Source organism: Ipomoea nil, unplaced genomic scaffold, assembly GCF_001879475.1.
Source record: "Ipomoea nil cultivar Tokyo-kokei standard unplaced genomic scaffold, Asagao_1.1 scaffold0813, whole genome shotgun sequence".
Lineage (NCBI taxonomy): Eukaryota > Viridiplantae > Streptophyta > Magnoliopsida > Solanales > Convolvulaceae > Ipomoea > Ipomoea nil.
In genome coordinates, this window is record NW_017617241.1 from 2,011,681 (window position 1) to 2,038,301 (window position 26,621).

At 37.4% G+C, this 26,621-nt stretch overlaps 1 protein-coding gene across 1 annotated transcript; it reads left to right on the plus strand.

Annotated features, from left to right (window-relative positions):
- The first annotated feature begins 963 nt into the window (after nucleotides 1-963).
- Nucleotides 964-26,579, plus strand: LOC109178262 (protein strawberry notch). Its single transcript, XM_019327882.1, has 31 exons — nucleotides 964-1,741; nucleotides 2,401-2,466; nucleotides 2,600-2,773; nucleotides 2,849-2,979; nucleotides 4,369-4,445; nucleotides 7,207-7,388; nucleotides 7,497-7,574; nucleotides 7,952-8,084; nucleotides 13,878-13,938; nucleotides 14,025-14,106; nucleotides 14,805-14,933; nucleotides 15,028-15,171; nucleotides 15,252-15,351; nucleotides 15,427-15,555; nucleotides 15,874-15,947; nucleotides 16,068-16,240; nucleotides 16,320-16,413; nucleotides 16,534-16,631; nucleotides 19,041-19,176; nucleotides 19,339-19,445; nucleotides 20,819-20,914; nucleotides 21,001-21,088; nucleotides 21,189-21,309; nucleotides 21,755-21,990; nucleotides 22,109-22,186; nucleotides 22,275-22,393; nucleotides 24,009-24,062; nucleotides 24,206-24,308; nucleotides 25,343-25,471; nucleotides 25,912-26,023; nucleotides 26,196-26,579. Exons 1-31 carry the CDS (start codon nucleotides 1,283-1,285, stop codon nucleotides 26,225-26,227), a joined length of 3,795 nt encoding a protein of 1,264 aa, XP_019183427.1. The 5' UTR covers nucleotides 964-1,282; the 3' UTR covers nucleotides 26,228-26,579.
- Nucleotides 26,580-26,621: the final 42 nt, after the last annotated feature.

The following is a 26,621-nucleotide window of genomic DNA, read 5'->3' on the forward strand; positions in this document are numbered from 1 at the left end:
GGTTTTCAATGTTTGGTAGATAATGAAAAACGTGAGTAAAAGGAAAATAAATATTTGGCCAAATAAAAAGACCATCATTTTTAATTCACACACCACCGTCACCATCACCATCACCACCAATTATTATTATTATTATTATTATTATTATTATTATTATATAAATAACACCACCACAACTACCAGTACCACCATTTATATTATTATACATATAAATGTTGTTATATTATAAACAAAATAATTAAAATGTTTATTTATACAATTCAACTTATTTTTTTATAAAATAATCCAAAGAGACTAATACAAATTTTTATAAAGTAACCAAATATTGAAAATGAAAATATTTTATGAAAAATAATTCATTTTCTAAAAATCATTTATACTTTTTTTTTTGAATGCTACTTGCTCTATTACAATATAGTATTTGTTCATATACTTTCTCAACCTTTTAAATGAAAGTCCAACCTGAGTACCATTAGACCACATAGTTTTGGTAAAATCATTTATACTTTAAATACACATTAAAGTTATAATTGTTGTATTAAAATTAAATAGTTAGATATAAGGAAATTTGTAAAAAATGTCCCCTATAATATGCTAATTATCAATGTCACCCCTGAATTATGAGTGGTGTAAATGTTGCCCCCCTCAATTATCAAAACGGTGACATATAGCCCCTCCCGTAACGGACATGTGATTTCCGTTAGTGTACGACAACGTTAAGTTGGAGTAAATATGTAATTTAGTTGTTTTTTTCCTCCCTCGATTCAAAGTACCAACGATGGACAGTAGTGGGGATCACAGGTCCGTTACGGAAAAAGCTATATGTGTATCATTTTGATAATTGAGGGGAAACATATACACCATTCATAATTTAGGGGTGACATTGATAATTGACATATTATAGAGAGACATTTTTTACAATTTTTTTTTAATATATTATTTTCCAGAAGAGAGAGAGAGAGTGGCGGGGGCGTGGTCTAACGCCGTGACGAGTTAACCGGGAGCGGGAGCGGGAGCGTCAAGGCCCAGCGGCGACATCATTAACGTCCATTACACACCCAAAATTCATTCATTCGGCCAATTATCACTTCTCCCAATCGGGCACCCCGCCCCAGCATCCTCTTCACTGTTTCTTCTAGCTCGGGGCTCAACTCTAAATTGCAATTACTCATCGCAATTTCTCAACTCAATTAGCTTTAAAAAAAGAAAAAATCGCAGGCAATTTCGAGCAGAGTTGAATCTAATATTGTTCTCTCTGTCTCTCTTCTGTTCATTTAGAAATATGGGACAGCCTTCGGTGCCGCCTCTTCCAATCGCCCCTCCACCTCCTCCCTCCGCCGCCGCCGCCGCAGCTCCCAACGACGGAAGAGTTGCGGGTTGCCAAGTTCGGTGTGCTGGTTGCAAGATGATATTGACGGTCGGACCCGGACTGACCGAGTTTATGTGCCCCACATGTCAATTGCCACAGATGCTCCCTCCCGAGCTCATGCCCGCCCACGCTCAGCAACTGCGCAGCGGCGCTCCAGCACATGGCATCGATCCCACCAAGATCCAGTTACCCTGTGCTCATTGCAAGGCCATACTTAACGTTCCCCATGGCCTCACACGCTTCTCTTGTCCCCAGTGTGCGGTGGACCTTGCTGTTGATCTCTCCAAAATAAAGCAGTTCTTTCCCTCTCCACCCATTCCTGCTCACCTGCGTCCACCACCTCCTCCCCCGCCTCCCGAAGAAGTCAATGAGGTTTTCCCATTAAACTCTTTTCTCTCCAACCATCTAAAAATAGGAAGAATAAGGTGAAGCTGCAATTTAAGCCCTCCCTGGAAAAAGACTACATGCTACAAGCAATTGCGTTTTTGCCTTTTACCCATCTTGACAATGTGCTGGGTTTTCTCCTCCACTTATAACTTGCAAAACATTACTGTTTTTTTTTTTCCATTAAAAAAAAACTGGAATTCAGCTATGCATAATTTTCCACCACCCAGCACCAAAATGATCACTTTTCAAAACATTGAAGGGTGTATAAACAGTACAGGTGCCTCATAAAGATGCTTTAAGTTTATGAAAAACTAAGACAAAGAGAATTTGTAACAAGTCTCACAAATATTGTCAGATATGCACAAAAATGAAAAAGAGAGTGCACACACTTTTTACTGATGGCTGCACAAAGAAAGAACGTTCATCGGGAACGTCTCTATGGTTATTTAATCTCATTTGCATTGTTTGTTGTTTTATTAACATTTACACTTAAGTTCAATTAGCTAATCCATATTTAACTATGGTATGCATGGGAGATGGGCTCTGCTCTTGGTTTTGGATAGTTCGTGATTGTCATGTTCTAGCCTGTGACCAATTATTGTAGCTTTTCAACACTTCTTAACTTGTTCATTGTTGAGATTCAGGTTGCTATTGAAGTGGAACGAGAAGAAGAGGAAGGTGGATTGGTTGGTGAAACTTTTACAGACTATGTAAGTGTTCACTACTGCCACATTTTACCACCTTCAATATTATATTTGAGCCCTCCAATTTAAATTAAAAGGAATTATAGGATTTATAGCAGAAGGCTTCTTTTCTTCAGTTTCTTTGTTTGATTTTATGCAGCGGCCTCCCAAGTTATCTATTGGACCTCCTCATCCAGATCCTGTTGTGGAGACGTCCTCCTTGTCTGCAGTACAGCCACCTGAACCCACCTATGATCTCAAGATCAAAGATGAGCTGGAAAGCTCAAAAGCATTATCCTGCTTGCAGATTGAGACATTGGTGTATGCTTGTCAGGTTGCTTCTGCATCTACACGTATAACTGATTTTGTCACTAATATTTTATCTTGATGTAACTTTTTCTTATGACAGAGGCATCATCAGCATCTCCCAAACGGCGATAGGGCAGGATTTTTTGTAGGTGATGGTGCTGGTGTGGGAAAAGGAAGAACAATTGCTGGTTTGATATGGGAAAATTGGCACCATGGCAGAAGGAAAGCTTTGTAAGTTTCTTATTTGGTGTGATGGTCAAGTCTTTGTGAGTACTTTTTCCACTTATAAATCTTTCAGTTTTGGTTGCACACTTGCACTTTAATCTTTTGGTGTTATACAGGGTGCATCAATTTCTGAAAGATATGTATTTTGTAAGATTCTTACGAGTCACAGGGGTTACTTTAGTGTTCCTGTTATAGTTAGGGGGCATTTGGTTCAAACATAGGAATTGGAATCAAATACTTTATAGTATTTTGAATGGATTTTAGTAAAAGTAAGTTTGATATAGAAATTGGAATCGGAATCAAAATTTGAAAAATAATGTAAAGGTATTATTATAAAAGAGAAAGTAAAAATTTGTTAAAACAAAAATGAAATCAGTCAAATCATGCATTATGGATTTTGACGAACAAGAATGGCAATAAAAATTTGTTTTTTTCTTTTTCCTTATTTTTCATTCCAGAATGCAGAAGTGGACTTTACTTCTGGATTGAAATCTATTCTTCCAAAGGAATTCAAATGTCATTCCAGTGCATTAAAATTATACAAACAAAATGGGAATCTGATTTGAATCCGATTCTCATGTTTAAAAGTTGTAAAACACCACCTTACTTTTATTTTATTTTTCATTTTGCACTTTATCAATAAGAAGAAACAGCTTTCTTTTCTTAATGTTTCAAATACTTGTAACGGGGTGTTTGATTGCAACGAGGGACTTAACGGGGAAAAGAGTTGCAATTCCATGTGAGAGTAACAATGGAGGAATAAAGTATGAATTAAAATTCCATTGGTTGGTGGGAATATAATTACTAGAAATTTCTATATTGGAATTCAAAGGGAACAAATAGTATAAAGACCAAAATGTCCCTGTATAATAATAATAAATTAAATTAAATAAAGTCTATAATAGTAATAATATAATAATAATATTATTATTATTATAACAACACTATTATAATAAACTAAAAATTAAAAATAATTACAATTTTTAGGTGGGTTATGGTTAGAATTGGGAGGCGTATTTTTGTCTTGACAACTCCAATTTTTTTTCCCAAAGCCAAGGAATAAAAAAATCCTATGGGGTGGGGTAGGAATTCCAATTCCACAAAATGGAGGAATTCAAACTCCCTCAAACCAAACTCAGTAAATTTTCAGATTTGGGAATTATGTGAGAAGGGAATTCCAACTCCCTCCAATCAAATGACCCGGGGAGTTTGAGAATTATAGATCAGACACATGTTTTTGATGGTTATAGTTTGGTCTCCATTTTACACTTTATAGCCAGAAGAATTAGTGTTCCTTTGTTAATGCTTCAAATTCTTGGGACTTGTTTCAGCATTATTATATATAATAACAAGCTCATGTTTTTGATGACTTTTTGTACTTCTACTTTTGCATAGGTGGATTTCTGTTGGTTCTGATTTGAAATTTGATGCAAGAAGAGATTTGGATGATGTTGGTGCAATGTGTATTGAAGGTATATCTTATTATCTTTGTGTCTTTGGTCTTAGTGGTTAAATACTGGTGCTGAATATTAGGAAAACCTATTGTGATATATTATTATTAATACAATAATATATTCTCTTTTCTCTCTTTCTTTGGTCTATCACATATTTTGCTTCTGCCTATTTGGCACCCACCAGCCTTTAATCCCTCAATTTCAACATGGTATCAGCACCTACGTGTCCTAGGCCATTTTTATATTTTTCTTCAAGCTGAAACCGTGTTTTCCAGTAATATGAACAGTGCTTTAGCTCAACTGTCTTCTCAGATCCGACCTTTTCCATGGCTGCCTTTGCAAACTAGCACCACCGCAGTATCTAGGGCCTCGTTGTGACCCTACACCCAAAAACCCATTGCCGGATACCTCGTCACAGGTCACCACAAGCTGTGAGGTCTCCACTCTGTTTTTAGCGATTATCTCCTTTTTGGGTGGCCTTTTGATCTCATTGCCTACACGTGTGGGTTCTTCCCTCTATGGCGACCAATCTTGTATAATTTTGTCATCATTTGGCATCGTCACCGGCATCACACGTTGCCACCGCTGCCATTCTCTGGCGAGCCTCCTTGATGCACTAGCGCGTATGATTACTAGCGAGAACTATTTTCTGGCGAGAATTTTCAGATCCTTTTTTTTGCTTTTTTTTTTTTTTTTTTTAATCTTCTGATGAAATTTGAAGAATTTTTGGTCCATTGTTGAGATTCTTTACTACAATTTAGGTAGAGTGTTCATCTTAATTCTAGCTTGGAACTTCTAGATGTTCCAACTTGAGGGAGAATGTTGAATAATAGGAAACCTTAGGCAATGTTTGGTAATTGGCGGATCCGCCATTTTGGCGTTTTGATTTGAATAGTCAAAAGACTCAAAACGCAAAAAAAAAAAAAAAAAAAAAACGTTTGGTAAAATCCCAAACACTGCTTTTAGCAGCGTTTGGGGTCAGCATTTTGGGGAAGGATAAAATCCTTCCCCAAAACACCCTTCATTTTTGAAAAAAAAGATTGACTATGTTATTAAGAAGCTTGAGGCTTCTTTAAAAGAAGCCTCAGGCTTCTCTTCTCTTGCCCATCCGATGTGGGATGGGCAAGAGGAGGAAATTGAAGGGGCGTTGAGCTCCCTTTTATAAGGGAGCTCAATGCCCCGTCTTTTTTTTACCTTCCGATGTGGGATCAGAAATGATCCCAAATCTTTTTGTTTTTTTTTTTCTTCTTATTATTATTATTATATATGTATACCCTTTTGGTCATTTTACATGTTAACCGCTAATTTTACCAAACATCTTTTTACAAACCACTAATACAATCCGCTGGGCAAACCCGCTAACACAATCTGCTATTTGTTAACCGCTAACAGAATCCGCTAACCCCTGATTGTCAAACTAGCCCTTAGTCTTATTTCTAGTAGGAGTGGGTTAGCACAATATTCCTATAAATATAAGATCTCTATTCAATTCAATATGCAAAATGCCAAAAACATAGAGATACAATCTATTATGATCTATTATTATTCATATTTTTTAATGTCATCTCTTTTTGGTTTATTCGCATATTTTGCTTCCGCCTAACCTGCCAGGCCTTCAATCCCTCAATTTCAAAAGTTGGGCCCCACATAATTTTGCTCTTCCACTCCCCTGTGCCGCATCTATTATTGCTTGGGTTTACATATTTGGGAAGGGTTTATTTTAAATGTGCAGCTTGGATGGCTTCTATAACCATTGAAATATGGGTTAGATATAATTACACTTTTATATGCTATTTCTAAGTTTGTTATTTCATCGTTTCACTAAAAAGAGACGTTATGCCTAGCTTCCTTTATTTCCTTGTTATTCATTTGTCATAAATGATTGCTACTAGGAAAGTGGAGTTGTAAAAGAAACTCTCCTAAATAACTTTTCTTCCCATACCTACCCTTAATACCCACGAACCAAACACCCCTAAATCTCTTCTGTTTTGTGCAAGTGTTCGGTCATAATTGTTTGAGTAATGGTGCTAAGAATGGTTTGGACCATACGAAACAAATTCCTTAGAAGCTAGTTTCTTTAATAAAAATATATTTTAAAGAGAAAATGAAATGTCTATATTTCATTCAATATTGGGAAGTTGACTGTTGAGAATGGAGTACTCCAAAGCAACAACTCAAACAATATGTTGCCTTTATCAAGTTGAAAATCAGACCCTATCATAAAGTTGGTTCACCTACAATCATTTTCTTTAAATCTGGCGTACTGAATTATTTATTTGCTTATAATTTTAGTGAAACTTTTTAACCATCAAGCACCACATATGTTGATCCAGATGGGTTCTTGTTATGGTTTTCTGCCCCTTGAAATCTTGAGTACTCATAAATTGCCAATTGCCAAAAGAACTTAGTACATGTCACACCCCTGCCACATTACTGGGACGAGGATTTTTGCATTAACATTATAAAAAGGGCCAAAGAAACTTAGTGTAGCAGTGCTTTAGCCATTTTGGGACATGGCTTTGGTAGCTACTTTCAGTTGCAATTGTCAGTCCCAATGGTCTTGGTGATGCACAGCCTGGGTTTGCACAGTACAGATGTTGGATGGAATATAAGTTTGTATAATGCACATGCGTCTGTATATATATACATACATTTATGTACATTATGCGCGCACACACTCACAGTTACCTGCCTCCATATGCTTTTTAGCTTTTATTTGGTGTTAAGGTACTAAAAATTTAGGCATTTATAATCCAAGCTTTACACATTTTCTTTGCAGTGCATGCATTGAACAAACTACCTTACTCTAAGCTTGATTCGAAGTCTGTAGGCGTTAGGGAGGGAATTGTTTTCTTGACATACAGCAGCCTTATAGCATCCTCTGAGAAAGGCCGTTCTCGTTTACAGCAGCTTGTACAGTGGTGTGGGCCAGAAAATGATGGTCTCATCATATTTGACGAGGTAATGTTTCATTTTGATATTGACTTTAACTATTTGATCTTCCAGTGAAGTCAGATCCTTCCACTGTCTTATTGGCCTCATGGTTAAAATATGGCTACTTAATTGTAGTGTCATAAAGCCAAGAATTTGGTCCCAGAAGCTGGAGGTCAGCCAACTCGAACAGGTGAAGCTGTTCTTGAAATTCAGGTTTGTCCTCAAGTCAGAGACTTGATCTGTCTTGATTTTCGGCTTCATTTTCTATACATTTTATTGGGCATTTGGGTTATATTTGGTTTGTTTATTACAAAATGGTTAAGCAGTGTGCTCTAGTGCTCAATCCCCTCCCAAAACTCAAAGAAGAACAGAAAGGAACAATGGAAAGGAGGAAGAAGAAACATTTGTTTGCTTTGAGTAGAACTGTAAAATTTTATATCTTGTCATAAAGGAGATGTGGACTGCAGAAAGATGGACGCATGCAATCTTCATATAAAATGATGTTTGTCTTACTTTTTATGAGTTCAGAGAGTATATTTGGTTTTAATGTTGTAGTGCTCATTTAGATGTATTTGGATCCTAAATGACAGGCTCGGCTTCCTCAAGCTCGTGTTATATATTGCTCAGCAACTGGTGCATCAGAACCTCGCAATATGGGTTACATGGTTCGCCTTGGTCTTTGGGGAGCTGGAACAGCTTTCACCAATTTCCGTGACTTCTTAGGTCTGGCTATTGGTTGTGTGAACTGACTCTTGCTAATGTGAATTGTTTAAGCTACCTTATTTGCAACAACATTACCCAGTTCACAGTAAATATTTTAGAAGCTTAGTATGTTCGTTTTACTTGGTCTTGTCTCTGAAATAAACTTTAGGACCAAGTATCTCTATGAGTGGGGGCTATGTTTTTTTATTTTTAAATTATTTGGTAGAGCATTTCGATGCATCTTGACTTTGGAACTTTAATTTCTTCACTATTCTCAATGTCACTATGTCAGTATATTGTGGTAGGTTCTTCATAGAGATATCAAGATGATATGCCTTTCACAGTCATTGGGTTTTGGGCGATGAACTTGTTGAAAAAACTATTATCATACTCAAATCAAATTGGAACTAAAAAAATCATTCTTTTGTTGAACTCTGACCTCGGGGATGAGAGCTAGTACTAAAGGAGTGAAGAGTATTGCAAGATTTATTAAGGAAACTTAGACACTGTTAATTTTTAAGAGAAACTGAGAGAAGCTTAGTAATGGGGATTATTATTTTTGTTCAATTTCCTCTCTTTAATGTTTTCTTTTCCTGAATTTAGTCTTATTTATACGTGCATATTCATCTGATTTTTTGGTTTCTAATACATGCTAAGGAAGTCTTATTTCATTGCTATTACATTACATAGTTTAGATATTAAGAAACTACTAAATAATTATTTAGAAATTACTAAGGGTGTATTTGGTTCGCACATAGGAATCGGAATCGGAATGGGTATCAAATACTTGGTAATGGTAATGGGTTTTGGTGGAAGTATTTAACATGTTTGGTAGTAGGGTGGAATGGGAATGGTTACTAATAGTAGTGCTTGAGAATGAATAAGGGAATGAAACCCTTATTTTATTTGGGTATGGGGTTTTCAATTGATGGGGTATTCGAAACCCATAGTAGTGTTCTAAAAACCTATCAACCAAACGACAACAATCACTTTCATACCCATTCCTATGGGCAAAACCCACCAACCAAACACACCCTAAATAGTTATTTAACATATTACTCTTAGTCTTCGAATTAGTTTAGGTAGATTAATTATTTAGAAACTACCAAATAATTAATCATTCTTAGTTTAGGGATCTTTGTAATCATCCCTATAAAAGAAAGTGCCTTTTAGAGTAAAGGAAGGCAAAAATTCAATCCCAAAAAGGGTCTAAGGGAGTTTTGGGTCTCAAGCAAACCCAAGGTTTTCTTCTTTGTAATCATACCATAGGTTTGAGCATACCCTTTTGCAACTAGACGAGCCTTCAATCGAGCCACGGACCCATCATGGTTAACCTTTACCACAAACACCCACTTGCACCCAATGGCCTTCTTATTCCATGCAGCCTGCAGGTAAATCTACCAAGTCCCATGTACCATTGTAATCTAAGGCATTCATTTGCTCAATCATAGCATTACACCAACAGGAGTTTGTGGGACAAGGCTTGTTTTATAGTTTTAGGAGTTTGTATGGAGTCAAGAGAAGAAAAAAGAGAGCAGGAAATAGGAGGTAAGTGAGTATAGGAGATAAAAGATGAAACATGATAAGTACAAGATCTTTTACCTTTGCGAAGGGCTATTGGCAAGTCATCTAGATCATCCGACAAAGATGCCGACTTAGGACATGAGACGCGCATTGTGTCAGGAGCCAAAAAAGTATCCAGTTTGGGAGTAACTATTTCTGGAGGAACAGATTGTTGCTTGTGAGAATAGACTTGAGTGATTGGTGGTCGTAAAGCAGGGATAAAATCAGAAGTTGTGGTAACTGTATAGATGAGAACAACATCATCACCCCCGTGGCTTTCAGAAGTTGAAGGAGGTGAAAAAGGTACATCTTCATGAAATGTTACATCAATCGACACTAGATATCTTCCCGTGGACTGATAGTAACACCTATACCCCTTTTGGACAAGCGAATATCCCAGAAAGATGCATTTTAGAGATTTTGGATCTATCTTTGTGACATGAGGCCTAACATCTCTCACAAAACAAGTACATCCAAACGTTTTTGGTGGAATAGGAAACACATACTTTTGAGAGAAGAGACACTAATAGGGTTGTTAGAAGTTTGTTAGAGGGTTGCTCTCAGCTACCCATTTGAAATTCGAATTAGTGGCTGGTCTTCTGTTAGACTGTATATATATAGGCTTCGTACAACTTAGAATTGATTGAGCGTTCAATACATACGCTTCTCTGGTCACTTTATCTATCCATCCAAACCGCCGTTCTCCCTTCCTTCTAAGGTGTTTGGGTGTACTTGTTTTGTCTAGGATGTTCGTCCTCAAAGGGGGAAACTCGATCCTAAGTCATTAAAGTGTATTTTTGTGGGGTATTCGAGTACTCAAAAAGGGTATCGTTGTTATTCCCCAGACTTGGGGCGATACTTAGTCTCTGCTGATGTCTCCTTCTTTGAGAATATTTTGTTTAGTGAAGTGCTCCCTGGTTCGTCTGGGTGTAGTTCCGAGCTAGATGATTTTCTAACATACGTTGTTACTGTCCCTCACTCCTTGGGAGAGATTGAGTCTAGGCCTCCAGTTACGCAGGTTTATCATAGGCGGCCGAGAGAAGTTGACACACGTGCAGCCCCAACGGTTCCACCAGTGAATCCTCCCTTACCAGAATCTTTGTCGTTAGATCAGGATGTTCCTATCGCCATTCGAAAAGGTAAACGTCGTTGTGTTCATCCCATTCCGTCCTGTGTGTCATATACCAATTTATCGTCATCTTCACGTGCTTTTGTGTCTCAGTTAGAGTTTATTCCTGTTCGAAAGTCTTTGAGTCAGGCTATGTCCCATGATGGTTGGAGGCATGCGATGGTAGAGGAGATAAACGCTCTTGAGGAAAACCAGACCTGGGATCTAGTACAGCTTCCACCTGGTAAGGTTGCTATTGGGTGCAAGTGGGTGTATGTGGTTAAGATGAACCCGGATGGTTCTGTAGCTCGACTCAAAGCACGCTTGGTGGCCAAGGGGTACGCACAAACATACGGTATAGATTATACCGAGACGTTCTTTCCAGTAGCCAAGTTAACTTATGTGCGTATATTTATCTCTTTGGCAGCTTCGAGTCATTGGCCCTTGTACCAACTTGATGTGAAGAATGCCTTCTTACATGGTTTATTTGCGTGAGGAGGTCTATATGGCGCAACCGCTGGGTTTGTTGCTCAAGGGGAGTCTGGGAAAGTGTGCAAGCTGAAGAAGTCTTTATATGGGCTAAAGCCGTCTCCGCGTGTGTGGTTTGGAAGGTTTAGCAACGCGATTATTGAATTTGGAATGAAGCGAAGTGCATATGATCACACGCGGTATTGTTACAAACATACTAACTATGGGTGTGTTTTGTTGATAGTAGTGTATGTAGACGATATTGTAATTACAGGCAGTGATGCAGGTGGGATCTAGGCTCTCAAGTCCTTTCTCGGAACTGAGTTTCATACTAAGGATTTGGGAGTGCTGATGTACTTTCTGGGAATTGAAGTGGCACGCTCTAAGAAGGGTGTATTTCTCTCACAGAGGAAATATGTGTTAGACTTGCTCGGTGACACAGGGCTGCTTGGGTCAAAACCGTGTGACACGCCCATGGAACAAGGTGTGAAGTTGTTGGCAGGAGAGGGGGAGCCGTTTGAAGATCCGGAGAGGTACAGGATGTTAGTGGGAAAGTTGAATTATATCACAATTACCCGTTCGGATATTGCGTTTCCAGTGAGTGTGGTTAGTCAGCTCATGAGTGCGCCTACGCAAACTCACCGGGAAGCAGTTATTCGAATTGTGAAGTATCTGAAGGGTGCTCCTGGAAAAGGGATTCTTTACGCTGACCACGGGTATATGCGTGTTGAGGCGTTCTCTGATGCATACTGGGCTGGTTCACCGAGTGACAGAAAATCTATGACGGGCTATTGTGGTGTATGTAGGAGGCAACTTCGTCTCGTGGAAGAGTAAGAAGCAGAATGTGGTGTCGCGCTCAAGTGCAGAGTCGGAATATAGGGCTATGGCTCACGTGACAAGTGAAATAGTCTGGGTGCATAACATTCTAAAAGAAGTGGGTGTTGAAGTGAAGTTACCAATAGATTTGTGGTGTGATAATTGTGCTGCCATACACATCGCGAGTAATTCAGTTTTTCACGAGCGGACGAAGCATATTAAAGTTGACTGCCATTTTATACGGGAGAAAGTGGAGCAGGGACTAATATCTCTTACACACGTTCGGAGCGGTGATCAGCTGGCTGATATATTCACGAAAGGGCTTTGTGAGAGTCGGGTGTTATATATATGTAACAAGTTGGGCATGTTTGATATCTATACTCCAACATGAGGGGGAGTGTTAGAAGTTTGTTAGAGGGTTGCTCTCAGCTACCCATTTGAAATTCGAATTAGTGGCTGGTCTTCTGTTAGACTGTATATATATAGGCTTCTTTGTACAACTTAGAATTGATTGAGTGTTCAATACATATGCTTCTCTACATAAAGTTCTACAAGGGTGTTGTTCCACGTAATACGGAAGATGGCATACGGTTGATCAAAAAACGTGCAGTAGAAACTGCATTAGCCCAAAAATGTTTGGGAGCTTGCATTTGGAACGGGAGAGCTCGAGCAGTTTCCAACAAGTGGCTGTTTTTCCTTTCAGCAACCCCATTTTAAGATGGAGTGTCGACACAAGATTATTGGTGTAAAAAGACCATGTTCACGCATATAAGAGGAAAAAGGTTCAAAAAAGTATTGTTTAGCATTATCACTTCGCATGATATGCACATGAGTATGAAATTGCATTTTTATCTCAACACAAAAAGCCCGAAAATGAGAAAACAATTCAGACCAACTCCTCATGAAGTATACCCAAGTCATGCGAGAATAATTGTCAACAAAAGTAACAAATTATTCCCAAGTCATGCGAGAATAATTTACAACCATTGTTGATCACCCAATCATCATTCACAATCATTGTTGATCACCCACATATTGAGACAGCGCCGATGTAGGCCAACGTTTAAGCCGATCAGCCTAATGTTGATTCAACATAGAAGGCTGCTGATTTTACAGAAATTGAGGTGTTGTGCCCTTTCCAAAAACTATCCACTGCGTGGGAGGGTTATTTCACCACTCTACAGACTACAGCCCCATCTCATTTCATGGTTGTGTCACAAGGTATGGGTCAGTCTTGATCTTTGGAGTCTTCCTCATCACCCAACATGGTGGTTCCAACTAACTCATTCAAATGATGTCCAAGATTGGGGTCCTCCTCACTACTGTTGGCTCGTTAGTTGATCCTTAGAATGCTAATTGTGGCTTCCCCATTGGCAATTCTTTTGGTGAGGCCATTTGATCATGGGAAATGTTGGCTACATGATGCGCAAGGTTATCAAGCTTGCGGGCAAGCTTGATGTCCAGGACGGGTGTAATACATGCTGAGGAAGTCTTATTTTATTACTATTACATTACATAGTTTAGATATTAAGAAACTACTAAATAATTATTTAGAAATTACTAAATAGTTATTTAACTTATTACTTTTAGTCTTCTAATTAGATTAGGTAGATTAATTATTTAGAAACTCCCAAATTTGTTTAGGAATCTTTGTAATCATCCCTATACAAGGGAGTGTTATTTAGAATAAAGGAAGGCAAAAATTCAATCCCATAAAGGGTTTAAGGGAGTTTTGGGTCTCAAGCAAACCCAGTGTTTTTTTTTTTTCCAACTTTTATTCTTTCTTCCTTTTATCTTATGTTTTCTTGCCCATGACGGGAGCACATAACTGTTTCTACCCTTCATTTTTGGGATGCCAGGTGCTATGGAGAAAGGTGGTGTTGGGGCACTTGAACTTGTTGCCATGGACATGAAAGCAAGGTTTGAATTAATGATCCTGTTTTGAAAATAAGAATGCTATATTAAGAAAATTAAAAATATGATTATTTGACTGTTTGATTCTATAGGGGTATGTATGTTTGTCGTACTCTGAGCTACAAAGGTGTTGAATTTGAAGTGGTTGAAGTACCACTAGAGCCCAAGATGATGGTAAGATGAAGTTTTCTGGTCATACTGACATCAAAGAAGTTGGCCAGGAAGTTAAAATTATGTTTAGATTCATTGCAATTAAGATATTAAATAGTTTTTTAAGGCGCACGTTGCCTTCTGCAGATCATCGGATGAGTCTGATTGTGCTTTCCATCCAATGTTATATTTTTTGACATGAAGGATTCCAGACTAGTTCTACAATGTAAAAGTAATTGCTGTTATAAACCTAACCAAGTCATTTGATGCTCTATTGAAGATCAGCTTGACGAGACCTTGTATATAAAAATGAATCAAACCATTTTAGAATGCAAGTTCTTTTTCCTTGAAAGTAGGGAGATTTTTAATACATACAAGAATAGTCAAGTTACATGAACATGGCTTATCATTTGTTTGACTGAACTACTTTTCTTTTTCCCATTTTTAACTGGCACTCTGGAGTTTCATCTTTTTGATTCTGCCTATTCTTTTAATGAAAATGGCAACCATTGAGATGGCGCAATTGCTTCCATAAAATATTCTTTGCATCTTCTGGTTTCTCAATGCTTATGTACTGTTGTTATTAATTTTTAGTGTCTATCATAGTATCATGTGGATTATGCTGCTGATTTATGTTTTTTTGGGCAACTTTATTTCTTACTTTGGATTTTAATTTATGGTATCCAACCCTATGTTCCCTTCTAATATTATGCAATTTGTAGGAAATGTATAAAAAAGCGGCAGAGTTCTGGGCTGAATTAAGAGTAGAATTGCTTTCAGCCAGTACATTTGTCACTGACACTAAACCCAATTATAGTCAGCTTTGGAGACTCTACTGGGCCAACCATCAGGTTGTTTTCATATTCATTGCTGATGAACCATGTCCTGAAAATTATTATCTTCGTGGTGTAATAACTATTTCGACTTTGCTTTGCTCCACTATAGCGTTTCTTTAGACACATCTGCATGTCAGCTAAGGTGCCTGCAGTAGTTAGACTTGCTAAGCAAGCTTTGACGGAAAATAAATGTGTAGTTATAGGCCTGCAAAGTACTGGAGAAGCGCGAACTGAGGAAGCTGTATCAAAATATGTAAGTGTGAGGGTTTGCATCCTGCACTTCTCCATAAATAAAGCATGTCACTTAGTTTGTCTTACTATTATTTTTGTTAGGGTCTTGAACTTGATGATTTTATTTCTGGACCTCGTGAATTGTTACTAAAATTGGTTGAAGAGAATTATCCTTTGCCTGAAAAGCCTGAAGAACTTCCAGGTATGCATGTCTTTCTCCTTATGTTATGCACCTTCTGTTTTCCCTGCCAGTTTCACTTTCTGATTTGAATGTTAGAGGAAAGTGTGAAAGAGCTTCAACGAAAGAGACATTTGGCAACACCTGATGTATCATTTCGAGGCCGTGTGAGGAAAGTTGCTAAGTGGCAGACTACAAGAGATGACAAAAGTGATGAAGAGTCAGAAAGTAAATCAATTGATTCCTGGATATTATGCATTTACCTTTTGGACTATTTTTCATTTGATTATAAATTTGGATATTCCAAATTCTAGTTTTTTAATCAAATACTCTATTACTTCCTTCATAAATGTGTTATTCATGTTTTATGGTTCCACAGTATTAAACAATGTTGGTTTTTCTTTTTTTTTTTTTTTTTTTTATACTTTTTGGAACCTACCTCATTTGCCTACAATGTTTCCCAGTTGGCATGACTGTTGCTTTTAATCTCTGGTGCTTGTGCTCAAGGTTATTATATTTCTGATTAGTTAATTTTGAAATATGCAGTTGATTCTGAATATGAATCTACTGAGTCTGATGATGATGAATTTCAGATTTGTGATATTTGCAATTTAGAAGAGGTATATTTATTTCAAGAGTTGCTGGTTTTGTTTTCTGTAGGTTTATATATATATATATATATATATATATATATATATATATATATATATATATATATAAAATGTTGTCTTGTCTTCTAGGAAAGGAAGAAGTTGTTGCAGTGTTCATGTTGCAGTCAACTTGTCCATACCGCATGTGTAGTTCCACCTGTTATAGGTGCTGTGTCTGGGGATTGGTCCTGCCCTACATGCAAGGAAAAAACAGATGAATACATCCAAGCGAGGCATGCATATGTTGCTGAACTTTCTAAAAGGTAAGATATATTTCCAGGAATGGTCAAAGTTCATTAAGCCTGAACTTACATTTCTAAAACACTTTGATTGTGACTTAAGGTATGAAGGAGCTGTTGGCCGAAAATTAAAAATTTTGGATATAATTCGTTCACTGGACCTCCCTAACAATCCATTGGATGATATTATTGATCAGGTTTTTCCAATTTCTCTTCTTGCATGCATTTAGAAAAAACAAAAATCATAATCTGCACTGTGCATTTGTAACAACTTCACACTTTTTTTTTGGTATTCAACTTTGTAATTCATTCTGCAGCTTGGAGGTCCTGACGAAGTTGCAGAGATTACAGGGAGGCGAGGCATGCTTGTTAGGACGTCTGGTGGAAAGGGTGTTTCCTATCAGGCACGAAACACGTAAGTCTCTTGTTTTGACTGTACAAAATAGTAGTTTGTTATCTTATGGTAACTGTTGAATATTAGGAAATCTGTCTTAGTTTCCTATTCTTATTAGTAGTTTCCTATTCCTATTAGGGTTAATTTAGTATGTAGTTTAGTATATTATATAGAGGTACGTATACACAAAAGAGATACAATCTATTGTAATCTTTCATTATAATATACTCTTTCTATTCTGTTCTTCTTTGGTTCTCACATATTTTGCTTCCGCCTAACTGGCAGGTGGTGGTTATTCTCCACCCGCCAGGCCTATCAATCCTCAATTTTAACATGGTATCAGAGCCTAAAACCTAAATAAACCCTAAAATAAATACTCTCTTTCCACCGCCGCCACTGCCGCTACAGCCTCGACTGCTTCTTCGTTCCGATGCATACCTTGTGGTTTTTCTCCCAAATCGACACCACAGCTTACTCGGAACCTCGTCGCGAGCCTTCACCTTAAATCTGGTCGCCATCTGACGCCTCACGCGCCACCGCCGTCGCCGGGAATCCTCCACTGTTTTCCGGCCAGATCTCTCTCTGCCGGTCAACGGTCAACGCCAGTCAACTTTGCCGGTCAACAGTCAACGTCGGTCAAACATCCCTTAAGACAGATTCTCTTGCCATTTTTTGACTTTTTGGTGAAATTTGAAGGCTTTGTTGCTAAACTTTTCCCCAAGGTGTTTGTGTTTTGGTATAACCGTGTTTGTTTCTTTATCTCCGGTATACCTTATCCCATGGGTGTTCAGTTTCAGCATTACTATAAAGGCCTTTGATTATTTCCCATGTTTCAAGTAAGGGGGAGTGTGACTATCTACAATCGGTGTGTTATCCTTTACTGTCCTTTGCTATTTTATCTTCATTACTATGGGCTCTACTGCATCCTTTGGTATTCTTTGCTCCCTTTTCGCCTCTACCGCTCTCTTGTGTTATTTGGAGGTTGTTCATGTTCAACTCTATCCTTGGTGTGTTCATCTTCATTCTCGAGGTTCGTGTTCAACTTCATCCTGGGTGTGTTCATTCCAAAGATCATGTTCAGCTCCGTCCTTGGTGTGCTCATCTTTATTCCCAAGGATTGTGTTCAGCTCCATTCTTGGTGCATTCGTCTTCATTCCCAAGGAAGGGTCGGACATAGCGCAATCTCTTTTGAAGTCATCCATCCTAGAGTGCTTATGTTGATGTGATGGTGTTCGTGTTAATCTTTACCCTTGGTGCCTTCATTCCAAAGGATGTTCATGACAAGCTTCGCCCCTGGTGCCTTCATTCCCAAGGGTTATGTATAGGCGGTATAGCATTGTCCCTCCGAAGCCATCTCGCACTGTTATCCTCTAGTTGCATTTAATTTTCATTTGTAATTTTGAGTGAGGTAGAATGTTTGTTTTAATCCAAGCTTGGAACTTCCAGATGTATCAGCTTGATGGGGAGTGTTGAATATTAGGAAATCTGTCCTAGTTTCCTATTCTTATTAGTAGTTTCCTATTCCTATTAGGTTAATTTAGTATGTAGTTTAGTACATATAGAGGTACGTATACACAAAAGAGATACAATCTATTGTAATCTTTCATTATAATATACTCTTTCTATTCTCTTCTTCTTTGGTTCTCACATATTTTGCTTCCGCCTAAGTCCATAGTTATCACGGCGTCGCCTAGGCGACACCTTGGCGTCCTGTCTCCACCGACGTCAAACTGGCGACGACATGGACGTCGAACCGGCGTCCAACCTGGAAACCCGATCCATTTGTTTGTTTGTTTTTTTTTTTTCTTTTTAAAAAATGGTAGACCTAAAACCCTAATAAGCGTAGAGAAGAAGAACCGCCGCCCTCCCTCCCGCTGCCGTCGCCGTCGCCGTCCCACTGCTGCGACGCTGTGAGTCATTGTTCTTTTTTCTAGTTTCTTCTTTCTTCTTCATTTCGCAGTTCGCACTGTTCGCAGTCTTCTTTCTCGCTGACTTGAGAGCATTTTTTGTCTTTGTTTTGGTTTATAATCCAAATAAAGTTATTACATTAGGCTGGCAGTGGGGACAACTCACTGCCTGCCACTTGTATATATATATATATATATATATATATATATATATATATATATATTAGGGACAGTGGGCAGAGGCAATGCTCACTGCCTGCCACTTGTGTGTGTGTGTGTGTATATATATATATATATATATATATATATATATATATATATATATATATATAATTTTTTTTTTCTTTTTTAACTTGTCGCCTAGGCGGGCACCTAGTCAACAAGGCGGTCAGGGGGCTCCACAAATTAACAAGGCGCCGTGATAACTATGCGCCTAACTGGCGGGTGGTGGTTATTCTCCACCCGCCAGGCCTGTCAATCCTCAATTTCAACAGTAACTTGCCAACTTTTCATGTTAATATAGGAAAGATGTAACAATGGAAATGGTCAATATGCATGAGAAGCAGCTATTCATGGATGGCAAAAAGCTCATAGCTATTATTTCTGAAGCTGGGTCAGCTGGTGTTTCTTTGCAAGCTGATAGAAGGGCATTAAATCAGGTAAAAGCTTGAGTTCATGTATTTTGTCGCATCTCTAAATGTGTCTTGATACTTGGTAGTATGGTTGTTTTGGTTCAGTTGCCTTACAATCCTGGATTTTTAAACTGTCTTTTTTGACGGGATCTGCTTTTTATTAAGACCTGCGTTCCTTTTTTGTGACAGAGAAGAAGAGTTCACTTAACTCTGGAGTTGCCTTGGAGTGCTGACCGAGCAATCCAGCAGTTTGGCAGGACTCATAGATCAAATCAAGCTTCGGCACCTGAGTACAGGTAGTGACAACTTATATTTCCCCATGAATAATTAGTTCTGCATGTGATGGTGAATGATGATACTGTTGTAAGTTGTTTTGCTTATCTTCCTTGAAAACATTCAACCACCATGGAAAGCAGACTCAATTATTGTTTGTTACATGCCGCTGTGTTGTATCATGCTGGGTTGTGTATACTGTTGGAGTTGTGCAACAAAAGGGCACCCTGTAAATTATGCAGGATAGCCTGGATAGAAGGTTCCCATTTTGTAAATCTTCTGGTACAGTGCATAGACCTCCAGTTTCTGTGCAAGTTCAGAGAGCATGAGCATAAGTTTTCCTAACATCACAAACTACTTGTTTCCTAGAATAATTGTGATTTTATGCTTTTAGTCTTTGTTAAGAGTCCACATTGAAAAAATAAGAGAGAATATATAAGTTCATAAGGCCATGGGTTAGACTAGCTAATTGATTGGATTCAATCTTTTAGTGTGGTTTGGCCCATGTGCATTATAGTCCAGTTGAGTGACCTTGACCTAATTTTAGATTATAACATGGTATCACAGCCTGTTCGGTCCACTTTGTGTTTACCCGGTTGTCTACCCGTGGTATTGGTGGCGTCTAGAGCTTTCGTTTCAGGGGAGGGTCCAATCCAATTTTGTGGTCAACTGGTTAGATTCAAAATGGCCCAGTTGTCCACTTGAGGGGGACTAGCTAATTGATTGGATTCAATCTTTTAGTGTGGTTTGACCCATGTGCATAATAGCCCAGGTCAGTGACCTTGGCCCAATCATAGATTATAACAGTCTTATTTGCGGAAAAAAGTTTTGTTAGTAGTTTTTATACATCTCATGCCAGTTTTCTAACATATCGAATTGCTGCCATATAGGTGTTCAAACACATTTTAATTTTATTTATTTGTATAGCAATACTCAAGTTTGTAAGATTCGGAATTTGTTGAATTTCCTGAAGGAACATTTTCTTACGGGGTAGACAACCAAAAAGGGCATTCCTCTTTGAGAAGTTCCAGTTTTGGCCAATCCTTTTAATGTCATCAGTTGTGGCAAAAAAGTCTTTCCCCGGTTGGTTTTGAACCATGACTTGCTTTGTGGCAATTGACTTGGATGTCATCTTTGCACATTTAAGACTTCTTATCTCTTGGCGGACTGCTTTTTCAAATTTTAACTAAACAAGCACTAAGTTTGCTAATTGGGCATCCAAGTGTGCTGCCATGTAAGTGAACAATGTGACTCAAAACCAATTAGATGATGGTTGAAAAAGCTGTAACTTAGGCCAACCAATCACTTAATTTTCTTGCTGCATGAGCAGGTTATGACCACGGATTCTCTAAATCTTACAATTTAAAAATACATCATTCTTTTGTATGTTTTACAGACTGCTTTTTACAAATCTTGGTGGTGAACGGCGGTTTGCATCAATTGTTGCTAAGCGTTTGGAGTCACTTGGGGCACTTACACAAGGAGACCGTAGGTGGGTTCAATGTATTATGATTTTAAAGTTGTCATTTATTCAGTTGTATATATTTTATTGACTTTTTCTACTTGAGTATGTTGCAGGGCTGGACCATCCTTAAGTGCTTATAATTATGATAGTGCCTTCGGAAAAAGAGCCCTGATGATGCTATACAGAGGAATCATGGAGCTAGTATGTTACATGATATTGTCGTTACAGTGCTGTTTTTAATGGATGTAAGTAAACATTTGGTAGTCTAAATAATGTGCTTTTTTCTTTCTTTTCTGGACAGGAGTCTTTGCCTGTTGTTCCACCAGGATGTTCAGCTGATAAACAAGAGGAAACACAGGATTTCATTGTAAAGGGGAAAGCTGCTCTTGTTTCTGTTGGAATAATAAGAGACTCAGTGCTTGGTAGTACATAATTTTGTGATTCGGCGTTGTGCATCAATTTCCTTTTACAGAATTATGTTCTTTTAACAGTTAAAAGACTAGTTAATATTTAATTTGTTTCATTTTTATTGTTTGAGTTAATATGCCAAGCATTTCCATATTTACTTGTGCACTTTATGCATCCACATTAAATATGCATATATGGTTATCACTACTTACCCCTTTCCAATTTCTAATGTGCAAAGTGTTTCTGTATATACTTGTGCACTTTATCCATAAGCATTATATTCACATATGTGGTTATCTCTACTTACCCCTTTCCAATTTCCATTATATCTTAACACACTCAACTTATTTGTTGGAAGGGGTGGGGGAGTTAGGATTCAGATAACAAGGGCCATTTAAATATTGCTGATGAATTCTTTACATTTTTCTTTTTAAATTTTTGTTTAAAACCGTTATGAAGGTAGTGGGAAGGACTCTGGAAAGATTTCTGGACGTATAGTTGATTCAGACATGCATGATGTTGGACGTTTTCTTAATCGGCTGTTAGGGCTGCCACCTGAAATACAGAATAGGCTCTTTGAGTTATTTGTCAGCATTCTAGATCTTATTGTTCAGAATGCCCGGATGGAAGGAAATTTAGACTCTGGGATTGTTGATATGAAAGCCAACACTGTTGAACTACGAGGAAATCCTAAGGTTATGGTGTTATGCTATTACTCTTACTAGTTTCATGTATTAATGCATTTTTCCAAAACACATTTGAATGTGCATTCTTATTCGTTAAAAAAAAGACATCTAAATCAGTATATTTCAGACTGTTCATGTTGACAGTTTGTCTGGGGCATCGACCATATTGTTTACTTTTACACTGGACCGTGGATTCAGTTGGGAGGTATCTTCCATTAAAACTGTCATGTTGTTCTAATTTTTTTCCCCCTTTTTCCAAGCTTTACTACTTGTTTTATCTTGTTTCTGTGCAGTCTGCTTCTGCATTGCTTGAAGAAAAGCAGAAAGATGAGTCGGGTTCAACTTTTATTGGATTCTATGAATCTAAGAGAGAATGGTTGGGAAGGCGACACTTTTTGTTGGCACTAGAGGGGTATTAAAGTTATTACTTTATTTTTTTTTTATCCTCTTCTCTTCATTTTTGGCGTTATTTTTTTTGATATTATTTGATTTATGTATACAAGTGTGACTGAGATTGCTGTTGTAGACTTGTAGTATATTAGCATCACTTCATAGTGAAATCAAGGTTTATAAGGAAGTTGGTTATGTTTTTATGGTGTTATACAATCTTATACCTTTCCGTAGTCTTGTTCCAAAGTGGGAAGCTACACAACTTGAGCCTTGTTAGGCTCATCTGAAGTGCAAGGTGTAAGTGAAGAGGATAGAGAGATGAAGTCTGTCTAATGATTATGCTTTACAATTCAAAGATGTGGTTATTTATCAGTTATCTTTTTGGTGATGAACTGAAGCTGTCCAAATGTTGCTTTGAAATTAATAAATAAATATCTGAGTGGAATTTGATAGTTGATGCACAAAAGGGGGTGTGACCACTGGTCCACTGATCTGGGTTACCTACTTTATTCTGCTAGTGGTATTTGCAACAGAATGAAGGTCACCAGGGTGTAAGAGAAGAAAATGGATTACAAGTAACATGGTAGAGGAATAACAAAAGTATGTGGGGAAGGAAATCTAGTAAACTGGCTTAGAACTGCTTAAACCCTTAAAGCACTGTGCTTGTTGAAGGAATTTACCAATCTTCTTTCATCAATTTCAATGTGATCTCTATATTCAAACTTGTGCAATATCAGTTGGAAATCATACTATGAGTGATTGACAGGAAATTCTGGCTTCCGTTTTCTACTTGAATGATGATCTTACATCAGCAGCTTGTGAAGGAAGAAAAATAAAATGCATGTAATCAGAAATCATGGGGGTTACAAATTTAAAGGCCGTCTTCCATTCACTGTTTTGAAAACTCTTTCCGGTTTTGTTTTCCATTGGAAATTAGATTACATGTTCCTATTTTGTAAACTTGTGATACTGAAAACTCAAAATGTGATAAGTTTGGATTCGTTTCTTCACATGAAAATATGAATGGTGGGTAGCCATAGCGACGCTGGATGGGTCTGAGGTGGGCAGTGGTAGGGCTGGTAGCGGTAGGGGTAGTGAGTGGCACTGTTCATGTGTGCTTCTGCATTTGGGATAATGAAGGGGAACTGTTGCCCCGAGGGTCTCACTAGTTCCTTCTGTGGGGTTTACTGATTTATTATTATTATTATTTTAAATGCATTTGGTATTTCTTTAAACACTATTTTGAAGTTCTTGATTTAGCAGTTTGTCAACTCTCTTAGTAAAAGAGTGTGGCTAACTTCTCCACTTGTATGTTGTTTAAAAGTGATGGGGCTTATGCACAATTTAGAGTTACTTTGGCGTGAGTAAAGCTCTGCATTCATTCTATTCAATATTCTTTTAGTATCCACAAGATTATTATTTATTTATTCATCAAAATCTGTATCTAGTCTGAAAGTAAAACATAAATTCTAAAATGATTAAACAATGATGTAAGTTTATGTTGATTATTCTACTTTCACTTTTATGAGTTTCCAACACTTGTTTTGTGCTTCTTAGTATGATTAAATTTCAATTCTGCTTGTGTGATGTATAAAAGCAAATTTTTATTCTTCTGTTCATTTACTTATTTATTTCAGTTCATTTTCTGGAATGTACAAGCTATTCCGTCCTACTCTGGGAGAATCCCTTCGGTAATCTAACTTTTACTTATTTGGCTTCAGGAGAGCTTCTTTGTGATTTGTAATATCTTGTAGCAATTACCTTTTTGTGTGTGGATCACCACCTCCCTCCTGTTTTGCTGATGATATTTTCCTTATCGCTTCTCACTCTCTAGGGAGATGCCTCTTTCTGAGTTGCAAGAAAAATACAGGAAAATATCTAAATTAGAAAAGGCTCGTAGTGGCTGGGATGATGAATATGAAGTTTCATCGAAGCAGGTGACATTCTTCAATATTATATTTGTCTAAAGTATGCATTGATTAAAACTTTCATTTTAGATTTCTTCTTTTCAATATTGGAGGGGCTTTTCTTATTGACTGAAGATTTTAGTAGTCACTAAACATCCAGAATTAGGTAATTATACAGAATTATTTTTAATCTATGTGCATGTAATTGATTTATTGAGCTATGTGACTTGAAATACTTACTAATCTTACTTAGGTGTATATAGTTGTTATTTTATGGTATTTATATCTGTGTTATAGGTGACAAATATGTGTGTTAGACAGGCCAACATTTGTTGTAAAAAAGGGGTAAATTTTCAACTTGTTGAAATGAACTCTATGGTTGAAGAATGGATTGAGAGCTGGTCAGAGGGTAGTCAATGATACAAGAAGCTTAATTTATGGATTCCTATTATGTATGCCGGGAGGACCTTGTCTTTCTATTTCTGTGTTGCTAAAAACAATAAGGTTGATAGTAATTGAACTCAGTAATTGCTGGTTATCCCAATCGTTAATCTATAGTCCACCTAACTGGTGTATTTTCATAATAACTGATTCTTGAAGGGTACATAAAGTTTGATTTAATTTAGATGGTGAGATGCAATTGGAAAAAGAAGATAAAAATGAATTTATTAACAAATAATGGATTAAATTTTGGACAAATGGAATATGCATGTTAAGTTGGTGAGATATGCACGCCTAGCTTATGGGATGTGCAGACAAGTTTGATAGTTATTAAGTCTTAAAACTTTGAAAGCTTAAGCTAGTTTAGCTATACAAAAGAACTTGCTTATTAAATGTATATGCACACTTGGTTTTATAAGAATATGTATACTTAATAATGATAGTATGCACATTAGCTAAGTTTCTTGGAATTTGGTCAAGCAGTCTAAGTTTCTGAATCTGCACTCATCTGGGATTGTGCGCATTTCAATTAATTAATTATTTATTTATTTATTTATTTATGTACATATTTTCTGCTAAATCGTGTTGTATAGCCTATTTTTATGCGCTTGCTTCATTTACAGTGCATGCATGGCCCGAATTGTAAGTTGGGCAATTTCTGTACGGTTGGCAGACGATTACAGGAAGTGAATGTCTTGGGTGGCCTTGTACTTCCAGTGTGGGGAACAATTGAGAAGGCTCTTTCCAAGCAGGTTTTATGGTTTTTTCTCTACTTGAAATAATTTTATCCTTCTAAAGGGCATGCTATATATAATTATTTCAAAGCTATAATACACAGAATGTGATATTAAAAAGCAGTCATTGTGCTATATTATCTGCCAAAGTAGTAGTCCCTGTCACAGAAAACAGCCTGTGCTTGTGGCAGTTGCCAGTTCGGGCTTTGTTTTACAGCCGGTGATGGCTCTCCTAATAGAATTTGGGCAAATCTATGCCCCTGATGCTACATAATTTGGTATCATTCAGTACAAAATTTTGAAGCTTTTCACGATCTACTGATATAGCAAAAGGTTCAAACTCCTTTTTTTGCTGGAAGAGTATCCCAGCAGCTCTGTTTTCTGTGATCTGAATTGAGTGCTTAACCCTTGATGTATTCCCAGCACCATCATGAATTAATTTAAACATCTGAATTCAGGCTCGCCAAAGCCATAGACGTATTCGTGTTGTTCGGATTGAGACCACAACAGACAATCAACGGATTGTTGGTTTACTAATTCCAAATGCTGCTGTTGAATCTGTACTCCAAGGTTTGATGTTTTTTTTTTTCTATCATATTTGTACCTTAGCAAACAAGTATTTTTTTTTTTAATGATTTTTTCTTATAGTAGTTGACTAAAATACGGAGATTGGATTATTTGTAGGTTTGGCTGTTAAGTATGTTGGTTATATAAATAGGATCACTGAACATTTTATTGACAGATTTGGCATGGGTACACGACATTGATGATTGAGGTGGAACACCAAATCGTGTGCTACACACTGCCGTATTAGGAAGAATTGGTTTGCAGTTGCTTAAATAGCTGAACTGTTGTCTGCTGATATCTAATTAGCTTGGAATCCAGCGAATGGCGTTGGGGTTGCTGATTCATGATTATTGATATCCTATTTTTTGGGGCCCATTTTTGACTTTCCTTTTGTAAATCATATACATGCCATCAACTATACAAGCTTATTGTGATAGAAAATATTGTCCTTTTGAAGATTTGGACAATTAACGGCATTTATTCTCATTTTCCATGGAATTGTGCAAATAGTTATTAATATTTTCAGTCCTATTAGCCGCTCTTTGGAAGTCATGACAAACGATTCTATAAACCCATCAGTGTTGTGTGGTTGTCAATATAG